This window comes from Citrus clementina, unplaced genomic scaffold (genome assembly GCF_000493195.1).
Source record: "Citrus clementina cultivar Clemenules unplaced genomic scaffold, Citrus_clementina_v1.0 scaffold_2, whole genome shotgun sequence".
In the NCBI taxonomy this organism is placed as follows: domain Eukaryota; kingdom Viridiplantae; phylum Streptophyta; class Magnoliopsida; order Sapindales; family Rutaceae; genus Citrus; species Citrus x clementina.
The window spans coordinates 9,229,557-9,249,875 of NW_006262688.1; the positions used below are offsets into that span (position 1 = coordinate 9,229,557).

General features: G+C 32.4%; 1 protein-coding gene across 1 annotated transcript; it reads right to left on the reverse strand.

Moving 5' to 3' along the window:
• Positions 1–2,437: 2,437 nt before the first annotated feature.
• On the reverse strand, positions 2,438–12,701 carry LOC18050689 (probable phospholipid-transporting ATPase 8). The gene is given in 14 exon segments (XM_024191724.1): positions 2,438–2,595; positions 2,811–3,427; positions 4,224–4,415; positions 5,026–5,124; positions 6,262–6,384; positions 6,495–6,704; positions 6,774–6,882; positions 6,968–7,056; positions 7,353–7,629; positions 7,703–7,813; positions 8,815–10,175; positions 11,706–11,836; positions 11,839–11,902; positions 11,904–12,701. Coding segments are annotated over 13 exon segments (3,573 nt in total). The 5' UTR covers positions 12,099–12,701; the 3' UTR covers positions 2,438–2,595; positions 2,811–2,815.
• Positions 12,702–20,319: the final 7,618 nt, after the last annotated feature.

Consider the following 20,319-nt stretch of genomic DNA (forward strand, 5'->3'; position numbering starts at 1 on the left):
TGGGGGGGGGGGGGAGGGAGCTCCTTAGACCTAATAGAGACCGGACTTGAATTGGATTTAAAGAATTAAGAGACTAATTTTTATGTTTTAACGATCAAATTAATATGTTTTTTTTAATATTGCTACAAAATTCTATGCGTGTAAAGTTTCTTATCAAGCCGTGCTTTCGTATATTATTAGAATAAATAAATTTCGTGAAACTCTTAGATACCTAATTAATTAAAAGATCACCTCCTTAATTCAAGCAAAAATTCAATCCAAAGTCTAGTGTCTAGATGGTTTCTTGCCCAACTCGGTAAACAACATTATTATTATTATTATTATTATCCCGCAAATTATAGTCATTGCATATGTATGCATGTGTATAGTAGTATCATTGACCTAGTATGCCAATGACTTCTAAAGAAGAGTTTAAGATCCCATTAAAAAATGATTTTTAACACTAAAACGTTCAAAGAAATTTGAGCTTAAATTCAGGTCCAAGTTGCCACGAGGTGAGTTGAATTGCATGTGTACGAGCAATTTAATAATTACTAAAATATTAAAATATTAGTGCTTTTTTCTTTCTAGATGGCTGCGGGTGCGAAGTTTATTGTCGAGCAATTCTCGACAGCGACAAAAAGATTTGATCAACTTATGCGAGACACCTTCTCCAAAAATATGAGTTCACAAGGTGAATATAAGATGATAAAATGTAAATGTAAAGCATCATTTAGATTCATTTCGGATTTTTGGAGATTGATTGTTTCCTTGACTTCAGATCCTTTTTTTTTTCCCCCTCTTAACCAGTTCCCTTGTCTTGGTTGTTTCCTTCAACAGCCAATATAAAATATGATTGTAGGTTTTCTCTCTTCACGAGAGTTAATTAGTCGGTTATATATACTTCAACAAGTACAAAGAGATTTGTTATGTGTGTGTGTGTGTCTATATATATGATACAAAAACATATACTGCTATGATTATTGATATTTTGAAATATATATTAGTTTATATAAATATCTTGTAACTTGCTAAAGATATATTATATAAATATCATGCAACTTGCTCCTTCCGCGCTAGCCAAGTCATTTTCAAGCAGGTTTATTTAGTTGATAATCACTTGAGTTCAAATCTTAAGAAGGGTAGAAGATTAGAAAATTGATTTGGATTTTGCGCACCACTTGATACCCTTTTAAACAAATATGCATTAAAAAAAATGCAACTTAAAAGAAATATCATCTTTATACTATTTTCTATTGGAAATTTCATGTTTCACGTCTAGAAATTTCATATTTGGATCACATATGTGTTAATTTGATTTGGTCTAGAACTTGCTAACTTTGACGCTTGATACTCGGCTTATTCTAGTTTTATAGAAATTAATGTGAGGGATTAACAAGAATTAAGACTCATTGATTCTGCAAAATGCCCGTAGTTAATTAAACTTAAAAAACTCATACAAAACATTAAAAATTGAAGATATTAATAAATTTAGATTTGCCATCAAAGACTATAAGAGGAGACTATTTATACTACTCGTAATTATCCTAAACTATAAAAGAAAAGAAAAAAAAGTCATAAACTATTAAAAAATAATAAGAAAATTAATGTAAATAGTATACGGATTCCCTCATGAATTGTTAGTTCGATGGTATAATTAATAAGGTGATATGAGATTATTACAATAGACAAAAATTGCGTGGCTTTTAGCTAAAACACCCTGAAAAAAATTGTCATATTATACAACTTTTTCCGAAAGTTGTATATTCTATAAGACGTTTCTAAAATAATCTGTTACGGACCGCCATGATGACCTACAACTATAAGCTAGTAGGTATTCAAATGATTAATATCGAATACAATTAGCAAAAATCCATTCTCACTTTCTAATTTCTATTAAAAAATATAAACCATGAAAAGTCCGTTTGTCTGGCAGCTGCCATCAATTGATGTTTATTTGATAAACGTAGATGGTGACAACAGTTCGGTTCAACAAATGGTTGCAATAAATAATTTATTGATACCCGCACAAGTCAATTTTTATTTCATGCAGCGCAGAAAATTGGAGGAGTTAATGTAACCCCGTAAAATCGACGTTAAAACAATTTGAGTTAGAATTGGACCCGTGGGGGTGGGTAATGTTGCACTTATAAAACTTCATCTTTGAATTTTTGATACAAAACAAATTAATGTGACACTGCATGTCATTTTCTAGTATCGTCTTTGATAATCATCAACCGTTAAATTTTATATAATATCGGTAATTATAATATTAAATACAAAAAGCTATCAATCCAATCCACTCCAAGCCAAAAAAAATAAAATAAAAATCTTTCTGGCTTTCAACATCAAATTCCTGTTAGCAGTTCCCCCATACAACAAGAGGAAAAAAACTTGACATTAAATGACAAACTAAAATAATTGAACTCTTTATTCTCCTTACAAGTGAGACCGGATGTTATCATTAATCAACAAGCTTGAGGTGTGATTCATGTAACGATTTTATTGAGATATTAACACCATATAAAGATATTATTAGTCCACAAAAGCTCAACAAGTACTATCAACTGCAAACCAACTGGGCTGTCCAGAAAAATGCAGCATCTTCATTTAGAACTGAAAATTTAAACATGCTACCATAAGATAATTACATATTCTGATATGGAAAAAAAATCATTTAAATGTCGAAACATCAGCTTTACATATGTAATGTAAACAATGGTATACGAGTTGTCCTTAATGCTAATCCCCCCCATCCTATGTTTAATTAAACTGATCCTGTTAACATTTACAAAAACCAAGAAGCTTGTGTAAAATGGTCAGACACGTACCAGTTTCATTGGTTCCTCTGCCGCAGATTTGCCTTCAGATGTTGCATTTTGATTTCAACCTGGGCCGGCAACTCGCTAGAAACTTCAGTCTGGCTAGAAATTTCAGTCTCTGAACCTTCCAATCGTTGCCTTTGTATTAGATCATGGTACATTGGTCGAAACCGTGTCTGAAAAGCCCTGTAGAGAAAGTATGGCAGAAGTGTCGAAACCACGACCAGAAGGGTAGTGAGCCAATAGAGTATACTAGGAGCGCAGGCTTCTACAAGAACCTTGTATGCCGTCGTAGAAAATGTTGGCGGGAGAGAGCCGTAAACCACCAGAAATATGTACCACAAGGCAATGCTTCCCCAGATGAAGAAGTGCTGGATCCAAGTGAAGTAGTTGATGGAGAGAGCCATTTGGCAATTTACAGCCCACACTACGCTGGAGTACATTGCGACTCCAAGCACTTCATAATCAACTGCATGACCATCTTTTCGGAATGCTTGGTTAAAAATGGAGTTCGTGGTGAAGAAGAAGATAATTATGGCACTAAGAACTCCATTAGACATCCATCCAAGAATGCGAGGCCAGCTGAAGAGGATGTTTTGTACTCCCTCTTGATACAACAAAGGATACTGCAAAACAGACATAGTATGATCAATAAATGGCATAAAGTACCAGGTTGGAAAAAGCTATACTTCATGCTATAATACTCAGGATGCAAACTCTTGTGCAATTTCTATCCATACAAACTGATGTAAGAATGCTATAACATAGCCACATGTCCTGAGTATACGTGAGCGGAGTTTGAAAAAGACTGTTGCTAAGATATATTCCAAGTAATTTTGACCTTACAACATACAAGAGCTTTGAAGTGATAGTCTGCAATACCTTTGCACAATAGTCTACTATTTCTAGAAGCAGCAACATAGTCTAGGGTTTTCTGCTTTTTGTTTTGCTTAAGAGAAAGCAGGAAAACTGATGCTCATTCCCAAAATGTCACCAGTTTGTTCACATTTGGTACTCAAGGAAAAAGCTTACTTCAGTGTGGGGTGGGGGAAGTAACCTGAACTAAAACAAGGCACATTCACTTTTGAGAAAGAGAAACCAAGAACTGAAAGTTTCTAATACGGCAACAGAAAGTGAAACAGGTTCATGAGAAATGTTCTCTTCCCTGCATGGTTTTGATTAACACAACACAAATATAACTGAAAATATAGAACTTCTTGTAACAGTTACATACAATGCATAGCACCACTGAAATGTCAGTATTTCATACCAAAAATGCATTAGAGTTAGAATTGTTCCAATTATTTCTCCTTTAGATAACAGCCATCTTTTTATTTTCAAACAAGTGTTATCAAAGTCGCTTCACTCTTTCAAATGTTTATACTTTTAAGTAATAATATCATACGAAGAACAATAGTGTACCTTCAGGCAAAGTCGTGCAGAAACATCCTGATCAAAAACACCAAGAGCGATAACAGGAAGCGAAGTGAAGAAGACATTATAGCATGACATGTACCAATCGTTGTAAGCAGGACGACCGGAAAATGAAGCATACGCCTCATACCAAAATAAAGTGAACCCAAACGTTAAATTCTTGTAAAAGAAATAGCATATCTGCATCCATCCAAAAGGGGGGGGGGGGGGAAATTAAAATAAGATGAAGCACTTAGTTTATTGTTGCCTGAAATATTATCACACAGATGTGAGAGAGCAATGTCTATTCTGAAAAGGATTTGATTCTCTGAACATGAATAATAAAAGCAATGAACTTAAGATGACAGGCCATATAAATGCCCTCATGTTACATTGCAGTTGATATCAAGGAAAAGACGGGTGAAAATACGGGTGAAAATAAGTAAAAGAATATAAGATATAAATGCATATGCATACACGTCTAGTGGGCGATGCCACCCACCTTATTGAGAGAAACTTGCCCACTAGCTGTATTAGAGGATTTGAACGATGTACTGAAGTATGAGTAAAGTCTTGAAGATTATTTAATGGAGTCGCGTACATGTTTAGCGCTTGAAGGGCTATAGGTTCGCACAATCCAACACATGCACTGACATTTTTCTCTCTCCCTCTCTCTCTTCATACATTACAAGATAAAATAGTGAAAGCCACTACACAGGAAACAAGGATTCCTATTTCTCATATATCATTAATGGAGCTTATGCTACTTTTTTTTAGATGCTAGCCATAGAATACATTAAGGCAGTTTTACCATCATTGATATTCGCCTGTAACACCAATGTCCATGCACCAGCAACAGACGTTCTAGAAAACGAAATTGAGCTATCGCGTAATCACTCGACATGACAGCCTGCGTTGAGATATATAACTAAAACTTAGAAACCAGATATTCACAATCATTTAGTTTGAATTCCGAAAGCGAATAAACATAACGGGATTGGGGGAGAAGTCGAATATCAGAGAGGGATGGAAAATAGGGTGCATCAATACCCAAAACAGTCCCTTTTTAAAAAACACCATGCATCCTAAGAGAAAATATATGACACAATTATTTTATGAAAGTAGCAACAGAAAAATGATATGCTAAATGGCTTATCGACAAAGTGCAAAAGCAGAGGGAGAGGAAAGTACAATATCAGGAATAGAACCACAAAAGGAGAGTTATACCACCCAAAACCCCTTTTTAAGGGCATTGAATGTATAAATTGCCTAGCACATTGATGATTGTGCGGAATCTCAAAATGACTCCCATCTCCTGTCTTAAAGATTGCAGTAAAATCTTAAGTTCAATCCTCACATCAAACAGGGAAACCCAAGAAAATCACTCATTATCAAGTGATTCGACCATTCTGATAAAGCAAACTAATTCAGAACATAGCATATAGCAGAACTCATCAAACAAAGATGCAAGAAGCAGCAGTGAATGGAAGAGGTGCACTTAAATCAGATGCTGGTCCTGCTAGTGAGATCATTAGAAGGGTTAGATGGGCAAGGCCATTGCACAAGTGCTGATCCAGCTACAGCATGTTCCATAGGGGCAATATGGTTTTAATCTTAAAACAGTTAATTTCATTTATAATGGATGAGCTACCACTTCTTCACATTAACTAGTAGAGATTTCTAAACCAATGGAATAAAACCCTTTTCCACCAGAATATATGATGCAAATACGTATCTGTCAAGCAGAAAATTGCACAAAACTCTCGAGTCAATATGAAATGAGACAAAGAAATGCACGTTCCTGAAGTTTTCATGCGTTAAAAACGTGTGCCACCAACAAGAAATCACATCAAAGACCAAGTGTGGATGAAGATACAAGATGCTGGTAGACATGGCTCAATGACAGATATTATATTGACTATGACAAAGCACACCTCTTCCCCTCAAAGTATACACAAAGAGCTGCAGACACACACTCTTAGCAGGGAAGGAAAAAGAAAAGGAGAGGTAAAAAAAAAAAATTAGACACACACAATCACATATTTACCTGCATCCCTTCAACACCACTAATGCCAACTCCAATATCAGCCTCTTGAAGCATGCCAACATCATTTGCCCCATCCCCAATTGCTAGGGTTGTTTTACCTGTTCCTTTCACCAGTCTTGTAACCTGCAAATCTCCTAAAATTCTATCAGATTATTTTGATGCCAATAACAAAAGATACTGACAATTTCAGTGACTGTTTTACCAATCCAATCAACCCCAACCATGAGACTTACAAGAGCTTTTTGTTTGGGTGAAGAACGACAGCATATAACTGAAGCACAATCAATTGCAAGATCCAAGAACATCTTCTCAAGCTTCTTGTCCAGAGCAAAGTCCAACGACTTGCCATCAATAACCAAACCAAATGTAACTTTACTTTCTTTAGCCGAATTAACTTGAGATATCCCTTCTCTTATTTGCTTGGTCACACTTTCAAGTGAAACCTAAAACAATATACATTTTCAGACTCCTACAAATAGTATTATTATGACACCAATTCTAGAAATCTGTACCTTCGTGATGTTCTCCTTATCCCCTTGCTTCTCCAAAGCCTCCATATCTGGTGAATCTAGCGTGATCACGATTTGTTTCATTTCTTGTCTCAGTAGACTACATGCATACCTGTAAAAAATATAATATCTCATATTTCGTATATGTAAATTTCAAAAGGAGAAAAAGAAAGAGAAAGTTTACCCTGGTTTCATACCCAATATTTATTGCAGTTTCCATTTTGTCACCAGTTAATACCCATACTTTAATTCCAGCCTGAGCGAGCTTGTCAATGCACTCCGGAACCTATAGAAAAAAGGAACAGAGGGAACTAAATTGAACATTTGTAATATAACTTTAAAAGGACTTCTAAATTTTAGTATCCCTTTTTCCCCCCTCCTTACAGTAAGTTTTTCAATATGCGGTAAGGAGTTCATAGTTTCTTTAAATATTATGAAGAAAAAAATTATATTAATAGTAGGTTGTTGAAGAGGTGGTGCTACGCTACATTCAAGTTTCTAGTAATAGCTACCAAATACTGACAATAATAGTTGCTACACATCCTGATGTATTTCGAAGGAATTTTCAAGTTTAATACCAACCCCTTTTTGTAGCTTGTCTTCAACGGCAGTAGCACCAAGAAGAATTAAATCCCTTTCAATCTTCTCCGCAGCTGAAGCCACTAATGCTTCTCGGTCTGCGGTTACAGAAGTTTTGGCCTTCAGAAACTCCTTTTCCCATATTCTGTACTCATCTTCACCAAGTTCCCGATATGCAATTACCAAGGTTCTTAAACCAGCCTCAGCATATCTGTTGATGTGACGTCTGGTCTCAGCCTCAAACTGCCGTCCATGTTTTGATAGCCTTTCAAACATCACACTACAAACACAGAAATCAATCAGATGGTATCTATTGAGCCAATTCAGATGGTTCCTGTGTGCAAGATTCTAACCTGTCTGCGCCCTTGCAGAGAAGTAGCAACTGATTCTCCGGATTCCTCACCATTACAGACATTCTTTTGCGAGAACTTGTGAACTCCAAGACATGAAGAAGCTCATATACCCTGTTGGGGGGGGGGGGGGGGGGGAGTTAGTTATATGAAATGTGAATGACGGACAAAAAATAAAAATAAAAATGCAAATATTCAAGCAGATATTATGACACCTAATTACAGTTACTATATCATCCCACAGCTTTGATGCTAGTACTTTAACTGCAGCAGCCTTAAGTTTTGTAGTGAAAGCAGGACAGCAGAAATAGGAAGGGAAATTTTTCCAAAGAAAAGCATCCTTCACATTAAAGAAAAAAGGAACTCCTGATGTAGCAAAATTATGTGCAACCCAATAATGCAAATTACCATTCCCAATTCTCCAAGGTAATGTTTCTTTGAACTCCATTTTTTTTTTTTTTTTAATTTTCAGGTTATGATAAAACAGAGATTTGAGCAATCATCACAATGTAACAACACGTGGAAATGTAAACAACTGTCCCCTGAGAGCTGTATCCCAGTTAAGAATCTGCAAGGGGTAAGCGGCAAGTCCTATGCATACCAATTAAAAAGTAAAAAGAGTACAAATTTGATATGCATATATGAGCATCAAAAATTTAAAAAGGGTCTCTAACAGCTATCTAACTCTACAGTAAATATATCTTCAAGAAAAACAACTTAACTACTCTCAATCTTAACTTGAAATCCTTTTTTATCAATTTATTTATTTCTATAAGAATTTGCCAACAAAAAAAAAAAATGAAGCCATACATATAAAACAAAAGGAAGAATTACAACTGTAGATCACGTACCCATGAAGTAGAAAAAAATTAAAAACAGAGGAAAAAAAAGATAGGAAAACAAAAACAACACAAAGGTTCAAACAAACTGTTTAAGCTATCTATGTGCGCATAATAGACCTATACTCTTGCACAGAAACTGCAATGCAGAAACAGTTATCAGAAAACCCCAGTAAGATTTAAAAGCTAGTGGATTGCAAATATGCATCGCCAACTATTTTCTTAAATGAAGCAAGGGCTTAGTAAACAATAAATGACAAGGCTCCAAAAACTCACCTATTAACCTTTTGACCACTCACAGGATCTAATTCATGCAATGAGATGCTCGTTTGTGAGCTTCCAAAGAACTGAAAGCCAACCTCCCTTGCGGCAATGACAAAGGCTGCCTCATCTGGTGACTCAGCTTCGTAAGAAATTTCACCTGTTTCTTCATTTACATCAGGTATTGCAGTATGGCAAATTGCTAACACCCGAAAGAACTTCTGTATAACATCTGAGTGGGATTCATTAACCCACTGTCCATTCATTATACGTTCATCTCTGAAGTTAAAACCCTTAACTGATTTTCCTGACTCAACAATATTACCATTTAGTCCTGGCGCATCAGTTTGAGAATCGTCAACTTCGAATGTCCTTTCACCTTTTCTCTTGGCCAACGTCCTCTCTACTTCTGTCATGACACGGCCATAAGCAACACCTGCTACTGAACATTTGACAAATTCCATGGAGTTACATGTCAAAGTACCTGTTTTGTCAGATAGTATAGTGTCAACCTGACCAAGTTCCTCATTCAAATTAGATGTTCGAGCACGTGCTGGCTTGTCTGTATCCTCATAGTACATATCCCGATCATGGTTGATGAAAACGCTTTGTAGAACCTTGACAATCTCAATGGAAATGTATAATGATATTGGTATTAAATATCCATACAACATAAGGCCTGTCAGGAAATGAAGAAATGCAGCAAGTGGTGCTCTTCTGGGGTCATAGAACACAGTCGCATCATCTGGTTGAAGATACCATCTTCTAATCTTTCCACCATCAATGTCTCTTTTAGTTTCAATTCCAAAAAACACAGATCCAGTTGACGATATCAAAATTAGAGTGCTAAAAAGGAGATACACAATCTTATCCATTTTCCTCTCAATCTTACTCCTCTTGGAAGGAGGATCTGTTGCATTCTGCATCACTTTTGTGTCATGTCCAGTAAAAACAACCACACCATAGACATAATCAGTATTTTTAAGCTTGGAATCCCTCAAAAGAATCTGCTGTGGGGAAAGCGGATATTGTTTGCCTTCATACTGTAGTGTCCCAACAAAAGAATAAAGACGTTCATTTGGGTCCTCACACTTGATAACTGCTGTGAACTTCTGAAAGGATTCTTCGTCACGTAAGTGGTTTGTCGCCTCCAAGGAGCGCTTCAGTTTCAAATTGGTCTCTCCGTCAAGGTTCATTGTTTCAACATAGCATATACCATCCTCATAGATTGATGAAAGCAGAAGAAGATCAGCAGGAAAATATTCATCTTTATGAACCTTAACAAGGTCTCCTACTCGGAGATTCTTCCATTTGGTCTCAACAAAAGTATGATCTTGACCATATACTTTGACCTTTCGATTGTTTGCTTCTATATCCTGAAACCATTTCAAAGTTCCTCAATACATCAAATATGAATAATAAGAAATGGTAGGTGAGCAGAAGAGGTGGAAGATAAGGAAAACAGCTTCTATGACACAACCACCAACCATGTGTGAAGATTGTGGAAGAAACAAAACATGAAGGTAAAAGTTGAAGAGATCGCTTATTACTTTTAAAATCATCTGAAGTGACAGAGACATCTAAAATGACAACTGACAGACCAATGACTATTAATATATCATATGCATGTCAGGAACCTGAAGAATTTACAACCTAACCAGCACAAAAAGATAAGGCTTCTAAGGTTGCATCACTAACTGATGACGTAATTAGCAACAAAATCCTTAAAAGCAAGTGCTCAATCTCCTACTTTTCTATGTAGTCTCGATAATGATGCGGCAAGGTAATATTACAGTGGTACAGATATATCACAAAATTGGAAGGGTTCGTTAGTTCAAATGTCTAGGTAGTGGTTAAGTTAAAACATTATTCAACGTTTCATTTCAATTGCCCATCTTAAAGAAAAATGGTCAAGGAACTATACAACATTAGCAATCAAGATATCTATTTTTGATAAGAAACTATGAGTATTTGTATTGCTAAATAATGGACAATCAAGATATCTATTTTTGATAAGAAACTATGAGTATTTGTATTGCTAAATAATGGACAATCAAGATATCTATGATAACGCGAAACATGGTATGCATTCTGTAATGTACATGACATCACCAAAGCACTAAGCCTAGTATCTCGAAGGATAATATTGTAGTAACTCATCTAGTTGATTGAATAATGGCTCATTTCCCAAACACATTGGTAAACTGTGCACTTCCAAAATCCTCCATGATGACCAGGCCAGATGAAAGAAAAAAGTATCAGTCGTAAACCCAATCCCACAGTATCAATGTTTTAACCTAGGGATTCATAACTGAAAATCTTCACTTAAGCTGATTATTCAACTAAAATCACCCAAATGAGGGTAAAGGAATAATTCTAGAGATTATTCTGATGAGTTTACGTTGTAATGTGCCTTTGAACATGCATTCTATCAACCCCATTTCTATAGTCACCACAGATAGAAAGCAAAGTTATATTCAATTAACATAGTTTTTTCAAAACATGTTTCACGTATTCGGATACGGGACTAATTTCTGAATTTAAGGATGGGCATGAACCCATCGCTACAAGTGCACAAAAAACAAACTGCATTTACCATAACCGTTAGACAACAGTATTAATTACAGTCATTGTTAGAATGGAGATACACAATGACACTGAACTGACTCTGGACATAAAACTTGAGAGTCACTTCATCTGAGGCAGGTTGAGCTAATATGTCATTGTATTTTATAAGATTTATACACAAGCAACAAAGATATATCTGATTTAAAGCATTTACTAAACATAATTCTTCAGACATTATTCAAACATGGAAGCGAACGTATATTTTATAGTCAGAAGCATTATTAGCATAATCCCCACTGCAAAAATCCTAAAACAAGCTTAAAAAATTCATATGTTACCTGCTTTCTTCGCCTCCAATCTTCTACGCCTTCCTTGGCCATAGTGGCTCCAATGACCACAATTAGAGGTGCCAGGACACTGGGTGCTGAATAGGGCGCTAACGGACTAAATGAAACAAAAGCCACTACGAGAAATATATATTTGCAACTCTTCTAAACTGCTCAACAAAGACTTCCGGACTAAAGTTAGCTGCCGTAATACTTGGTGGTGGATACATAATTCCCCCTATAATTCAGCTGCACTACTTCTGGGTTATCAGGATCATTACAATAAACTACTCTTGCGAAACCTCTTTGCCCAATTTGAGCATGATCATCACTAAATGGAGGCTTCCAACATGCAAACGAATAAATTTTGCTAAAAAGAATCTTCCTCTTCCTCTCCCCTGGCATCCTCACACACTGTATCCCCCAAAAGGTATCTTTCTTTTCTCGGGAAATGAAAATGTCAGGAAATTCTCAACCATCAAGAAACCAAACAAACTCAGAACCCACTCCTTCAACTTAATATTTAAAATGTCTCTAAATTCAGAAAACACAAAGCCACAACCCACAAGCACGCAATTGATATGGGCATATGGCTCAAATAATAATAACAAAAACAAAAAACTAAAGTCTAAAAACCCTGACGATTAAGCACATGATCTTTGAATTGAATGCATATGCTTTGTTAACACCACATATGGAAAGCGTGTGGGCGCCTAAACGCCAACATTAAGCTTCATTTAATCTAACAAATATATAAAACTTATAGTTCTAATTTATCTCCCCCAAAAAAAAAAAAAATGCCTCAATTTCGCAATTAATTATAACTAATTTGCAAATTAGGCCCCAAAAAAAGATTCTCAGAACCCTAGATTTTTGTGTGTCGTTCAGGAATAATTCCTTACTTTCGTTTTGAAGCTGGAGAGAGATCTCTTGCTTGTAGTTTCAGCTGAGTTTTTTTGAGAGAGAGAGAGTGTGTGTGTTAAAAAGTTAGTGAAAGGGTTAGTTAGCTTTGCCGCTTCTAAAAGCAACGAGGGGAAAGTAGAACACATAAAACAATAATAGGAGCGAAGCAGGGGATTATTGCCGTACTAACTTCTCGGGATGCTGTTTCTGTATTATGTCACATCACTGCGTTACACGTGTCTTATTGTACTCCCGATAACGACAGTCACAATCGTAATGACTCTTTGTTTGATCCTGTGTCGTAGCTTAGCAATTATCGGTCCCCTAATGCTACAACTTACAAAAACCAAGTTTCTTCTTTTATGAGAAATTTTTAATTTATCTGAATTATTTTTAAATTGAATTATTTTAGAACTCGTGATAAAATTCTCTTTAAAATCCTAAACTTTTATTAAACTCTTAATTTATAAATTTAAAATAATTTATAAATTCATAATATATATTTCTCTTGAGATTTTATAAATTATTAAAGAAAACATTGGTCTAAAAAGAAAATTTCTTTTTCCAAAATACAAGTCGAATATTTTTTTTAAAATAGTATATAAATCAATACCAACGTATCACTGTTATTTATTAACAAGTGTGGCAATAAGATGTCATTTGTTTTGATCCAGTATTGTAACTTTTGTTTAACTCTTAGGTCGCGTTTGTTTTTTTGTCTGAAATCTGAATAGACCTGAATTAATCTGAATTCTGAATAGATTTGAATATCTGAATCTGAATAATATGTTTTTTTTTTTTGTCTGAATCTCAGAAAATAAGTATTAAGTTGTTTATTTTTTTCAACTTAAAAAGTTAAAAATATGTACTTTTATACTTGTATCCTTATTAAATTTGAATGTCAAATAAATAATATATTAAATACCACAATATTTTAATATTTATAAGTAAAACTATATTCAAGTGAATACATAATTATTTTGAAATTTTAATATATAAAATACCATAAATTTTAAATTTTATCGTATATAATATAAGAAAAAACATGGATATTTTTATGTGGGGTAAATGTCTATGGGTGAGTTTGGGATAAACATGAAAAATAAATTATAAAGCAAGGATATTTTTGACATTAGCAAGTAATTGACTTAATTTAGATTTCTCTATTAAGTAAAAAGCCAAAAAAATAGGCTTATTTTATTAAGTCAAAATTATCTAAAAAGTCTCATTAAGTTATAAAAACAAACACCTCTAATTAACTTAATTAATTAAGTTAAGTCACTTTAAGTCATTAAGTTAAAAAACAAACGTCACCTTAGTTTATAAATTTGAATAATTTTGAATTCATAATATATCTCTCTTGAGATTCTATAAATTATTTTTAAAAAATCAATCAGATAACAAAAATAAATAATTTATTTTACATAAATACAAATCAACTAATTTTCTATTAAAAAAAGATTTACAAAACAGTACTAGTGTATCACTTATTATTTATTAACAAGTAGCAATGAAATGTCATTTGTTTAATCTTATGTCGTAACTTGTTATTTCTTAGTCGATGAATATTACGAAAACCAAATTTATTTTTTTATAAAGAAACTTTTACTTATCTCTATTATCTTTAAATTAAATTATTTTTAAACTCATGATAAAATTCTTTTCGAAATCCTAAACCTTCACTAGACTCTAATTTTATCAATTTGAATAATTTTAAGTTCATAATATATCTCTCTTGAGATTCTATAGATTATTTAAAAAAAATACCATGGTCAAATAAGAAATTTATTTTACTAAAATATGAGCCGTCTAATTTTACAAAACAGTACTAACGTGTGTCATGTGTCACTTATTAACAATTGTAACAAAATTAACATATTATTGTTGGATTTTAAATAACACTTTTTTTTTAATTTCTTCCCAATATGATTATGCGAGCTAGATTTGAACTCCAAACTTTTAATACCACTCAAAATAATTTATTAATACAAATTATGTACATTAACTATATAAAAGTATACAAAATTTAATTAGTAATTTAGATGATATTATTAAATTCAAATCTTAACTTCTGGATTTCTCGTTCTTATCTAAAACATCTAAAGCATTAAAAAAGAGGCATGTGGGTGAAACAAACTATGAGTTGGAAAGTGTGTAAATGGAAAATCTATATTGACTGCTGTAGACCCAAGTCGTTCACTGGACCGACAGTAAAGCGAGTGAAGCACGGTGAGTGGGTCCATCAGATGATAAAGGACTACGATTCATCGCAACTATGCCACGTGCAATCAAGCTTGATTTGATGTAGAGCTTTGGCCGGGCCCCACAGTGTAGAAAAAATTGGAAAGAACAAAACACCCGACCGATAGTGATGCCACGCATGCAATTATCATCGAAATTCTAACCTACAATCTCTATTTCTTCTAGGCTTGCGTGGGCGCTGGACTGCTGCTTCTTTCTTTTAATGGCTTTTTTTTTTCTTTATAATATTTTTGGAAAAAGTAGATTTAAAGTCTTAAGATTTAAGAAAATAATAATGTAGACTTTTGATAAGATTTTCTTTTTAAATGTAGTATCTTTTATAGATAGTAATTAAAAGAGTTAATTTTATAATTTTATAATAAACATAAATATAATTTATCTAATAAGTATAATGTTTCTAATATATAAATAACTTTTAAATGAAATTTTTTATATTTATCTCAATAACATATTTTTAATTATTATAAAAATTTTAAATAAAACTTTAGATTAAATAAATTTTACAATTAATAAAATATATCTCATAAAACTTTAGGTTAAATAAATTTTACAATTAATAAAATATATCTCATATATTAATAATAATAAAATTATTTTGTATAATATTGAAAATAATTTAATTTTTTAAATATTTATTTTAATATTACATTTCTATTTATTATAAAATTTATTTTAATATATTATGAGATTTTAAAGCATTAAAATATTTTTAAATATTGAAATTATATATATATATATATATTGTTACATTTATTTTAATATTATATTTCTACTTATTATAAAATATTAAAGTAATTTATTTAAGTTAATAGAGCATTTATTGAAAACTTGGTGTCTTTTTATTAAAAATTTAGAGGGTTTACAAAATTATTTCGCTAAATGTTGAGGATGTAAGTGTCATTTTCTCTTCTTTCTCCTTTTTGTAAATTATTACTATTTATATATTACAATTAAAAAGATGGGTCTCATGGATACGGAAATATTGTACCTCATTATATATGAACTATTGAATAATTAGAAAATTAATAAATTTTAACAATTGAACAATGCTTCGATTGTGAGGTAGGATACTATAGTCAACAGTCATAACCTTGAAATCTGATAAAGCTCTAGACATATACAATTTATCGTAAAACTTAGAAATCAGTTAAATATTTGCCCGAAAATCAAGCTATACACAAATGTTATTTTGAGGTGTTTTTCATTGTCTTTTAATAATATATTTTTACCTCTACCTTAGAGCGATTACAACGTAACTAGGCCCTTATAAAAAAAAATATATGACATCTAAGTCTTCTCTTTCAAACCCGCTATTGATGACTTCGTCGAGAAGTTGCTTCTTGTACAGCTGAGCTGATATTGAGATAATGACAAACTAGAAAATGCTCTTCTTGCTCCTAATTTTCGGCATTCAGTGACACTAATTCAGTTTAATTCTAGTGAAATCCGCATCAATTGGTCACAATTGGAGTTACGTAGAATTATAGGCAGCAAGTGGCGGACTGTGAGTAGTCACGAGTCAGTCTCCCATTAAAGTCTTTGCTGATTTTTGTCATCGTCTAAAAAACTTAGTTGGTGTCACCATCTCATCAACGTCAAAGAATGTCCACATTAAATTAAGGGAAATTATCATTTGTATACCCTTAGTTTACTCCATTATCAAAAATACTACAATACTTTGAGGGTGTATCAATCGTCCACCCTAAGTTAACAAAATGTATCAGCTGACCACCAAACCGTTAGTTGCCGTTTAAGTATGATGATGTCAGAAGGGTAATTTGGTCTTTTCATATGATACAAGTGATAATTTAAGGGTATACAAGTAATAAAAAGAGAATTTAAGGGTATACAAGTGATAATTTTCAAGGGTAAAATCGTCAATTCACTGTAACTCCGTTAACTTTCAAACGGCAACTAACGGTTTGGTGGTTGGCTGATACATTTTGTCAACTAAGGGTGGACGATTGATACACCCTGAAAGTGTTGTAGTATTTTTGATAACAGAGCAAATATAGGGTATATAAATGATAATTTCCCTTAAATTAATTATCGGTTGGTGACCCATACTGGAAAACCATTGCTTTCTTTTTGGTGGCTTCTATCAGCTGTAGGACTTACAGCGGGTCGGGTTTGGTAAACAGGGGCGGAGCCACACGGTTTTCACGATTTAGAAAACCTGTTTTAAATTTTAGAAACAAAAAGTGTAGAACACATTTGTATGGTTTTCTACTTTTGCGGAGGGGAAAAAGAAAATGACAATGATAGTTTTTTTTTTTTTTTAAGAATCTAAACAATTGTTGAAAAAGTTTCATTTTCTTTTTATTTTTGAAAAGCAGAAAACACACAAACTCTTTTATCTAATCTCTATATATAGTGGGCAACCTTACGCAACTTTATAGAATTGGATTCAGATTGTCCAAAAAAATTTATGGGTATAAGCTCTAATTCACCCTAGATACTATGGAAATCTTTAATTTACTTTTTAAAAATATGAAAATATTTAATTTTTATTCAAGAAAATAATGATAAATGGGAGCATATTAATTTTTTTTTATCTTCTTAACAATAAATAAAAATAAATTGTTGTTTTCATATTTTTAGCGATAAATTAAAATTTACCATTCTAAATAGAGATAAATCAAAGTTTTTCCAAACTAGGCATATAATCCTTTGCAGAAGGAAGACAAAAATGTGGGGGCATTAAATTAAGAACGTACTACTTTACTTTTCGCTTAACAGTTTCAATAAATGCCGGGCATTTACCGTAGCCTCTTGGCCAATTTCAGTTGTCGGCAGCCAATTTTTTACTTGGAATTCCCTAAGGGATTGCAATAAGGTGCATGTGGGTTATATATCTATTCTGCTCTAAATTTAAATTCATAGTAAAAATTAAGATTTGTATCTACTTAGATTCATTATGAATCTATATTTTTTCTCCATTCCTATATTCAAAAATAAAAAATAAAGATTTATACCTACTCCAAATACCAAAAAAAGGCTAAAATCTAAATCTACTCTAGATCATGTCATAAATTTTAAAACTCAACAATAAAAAAGTAATAATTTTTTAAAAGAATATTAAAAATTAAAATGTATTGATAACAGTTAAATTGTATAATTTGTCTAAAAAATCTAATAAATATTGTATCTTATGCTTTTACACTATAACAAATAAATAAGAAAGATTATAAAATATCTATCAAAAGTAATTACAGGAGAAAAATAATGTAATATTTTAATGTCTTCTTTATCATCTTGATATTCACGGTACACCCATCATTATTCCGACAATATTAAATAATGACATATGAGTTAAATATGATTTATATTGAATGCTTTATTATTTTTATTATGATTATATATAAATAAATACATGAATAACATTGTTAATTTTACCTCATCCACGTAAACATCTCCTGTATATGTCAATCTAGCTTGTGTTGAAAAACATGAATTTGATTATGAGCATAAGAATTAAATAAAAGTTTAATTAATTAAACAAAAAAGTTTAGTTAATATAAAATAAAGAATTCAATTACAAAAATTTGTATCAGCATCTTGAGCCAAAATTTAAAAAAAAAAAAATTAGGGTCAGTTGCCCTAATTTTACTTTTCCCTTAATTACTTTTGTCTTATTATCATTTAAATTTATAAAACTAACCTTGAAATTTTAAGATTTTTAAATATATGGTAAATAACACTAATATATTATGAATAAAATTTATTATCACTTATAACTACACAATTATTATGAAAATTTTAAAATAAAATAAAATTAAAGGTAAGTCGATATGGATTTGGACGACAAAACACATAATAAACAGCACGTCGTCCGGTAGATGCGCCAATGCATGGACGGTTCTAGAATTGATGTAGACGACAAATCATCTTGTGATTAAATAGTGGACTTACATGCATGTTAAAATAAAAGATAAATGACTCGCTATCTATATATTGCGCCAACGCATAATATTTACACTTGATTTGGTTCTAAAATTAATAAGGACGTCATGTCGTCTGTGAGTTTGGTTGATGGATGTCCAATCGTTTACTGAAATAATGAATGATGCGACCGATCATACTTTTTACCCGGTTTCAACAAATTTAAGTATAATTTACAATAATCAATTAATAGTTATTAAATTGATACATTAAATTACATTAAAGCTTAGTTTTTTTTTTTTTTTTCAAAAAAAATTTAGTTTATTATGAATATTGAAAGCCCAACACTAGAGGGTGAAATTGAGTGGATTTTTCAAAACGCCATTACCTTCCATAACCAATTTCTTCATTTTATTGATGAAGTAAGAGGACGCAGTGTCCCAGACTTTATCATTCTTCATTCCCTCTACAAACTCTAAGTCCAAAATATTTATTCCATTGGTATCTATTAACCTCATAAAACAGACTATCCCAACTACATTAACAGCCTTGATTACGAGCTCTGCAATCCTTCTGCATGGAAAATTTCTTAAGATGTGTTGATCTTTCGTGCTATATATGCCTGGTATTAGCAACCCGGTCGCTTCTCGCTTGCTTGATTAATTCCATTTTATCAACCCATTTATCAAATCATTGTAGTTGCCGTCCGGTGCTGCTTTTATTGCCTTGGATGCTTCACTACACAAGGCATCCCGCATAACAGGCTTATATCTAATGCTGTATTTACAGTGACAAACTTCTTCAATCACATCACATCTAGGGTTTTTACATTTTAGCCATTTCCGTAAAGCTTGGACCGCGACAAGGCACAAACCTCTTCTTGTTCTTTTCTTGGCCACCACAGTTTATGCTTCAACTCAATATACCACCAACAGGCCGGCCGGATACTGCTGTTAGCCAACCTGACGCCGGAAGCAAGGCTAAAGGTTAACATTATGTGGATCTGCAGATTGATTATTTTGTTTAGCAAGAGCCGAAAGAGTTTATGAGTTTAGGTAAATTCTTCTTTATAATTCTTATAATTTGAGCTAATTACTCAGTTAGTCTCTGCATTTTATTTAAAAGTCTTATGATGCAATATCTATATTTGTTAAAATATATCTCATCATGCTCCTTTCTTTTTTCTTTTTTTTAAAGTTGCATGTATTGTTAGAATTTTTAATTTTATATTAAATAAAATACTATTTTTTCCTTTAATATTTTTTTTTTTTGGTAATCTGAACGAAATGGAGAGTTTAATTAATTAAAAGAAAAGGTTAATACATTGTCAAGACAAATATAGTGAGTCTATTCCTAGAAAATGCGTAGAAATAGAATAATAAACAGAACTTTTGTTTATTGGAGTATATATACCAAAAAAATTTAAGTTTTAATAGGAGATAAAAATAAAGATAAAATTAAGAAAGTACAATAAGAAAACGATAAAATTAAGGAGTACGATAAAATAATAATAATAATAATAATAATTTTTGTAGAACGGAAGCATGAAAGAAAAATCTCATCCTGTCAAGAATTTAGC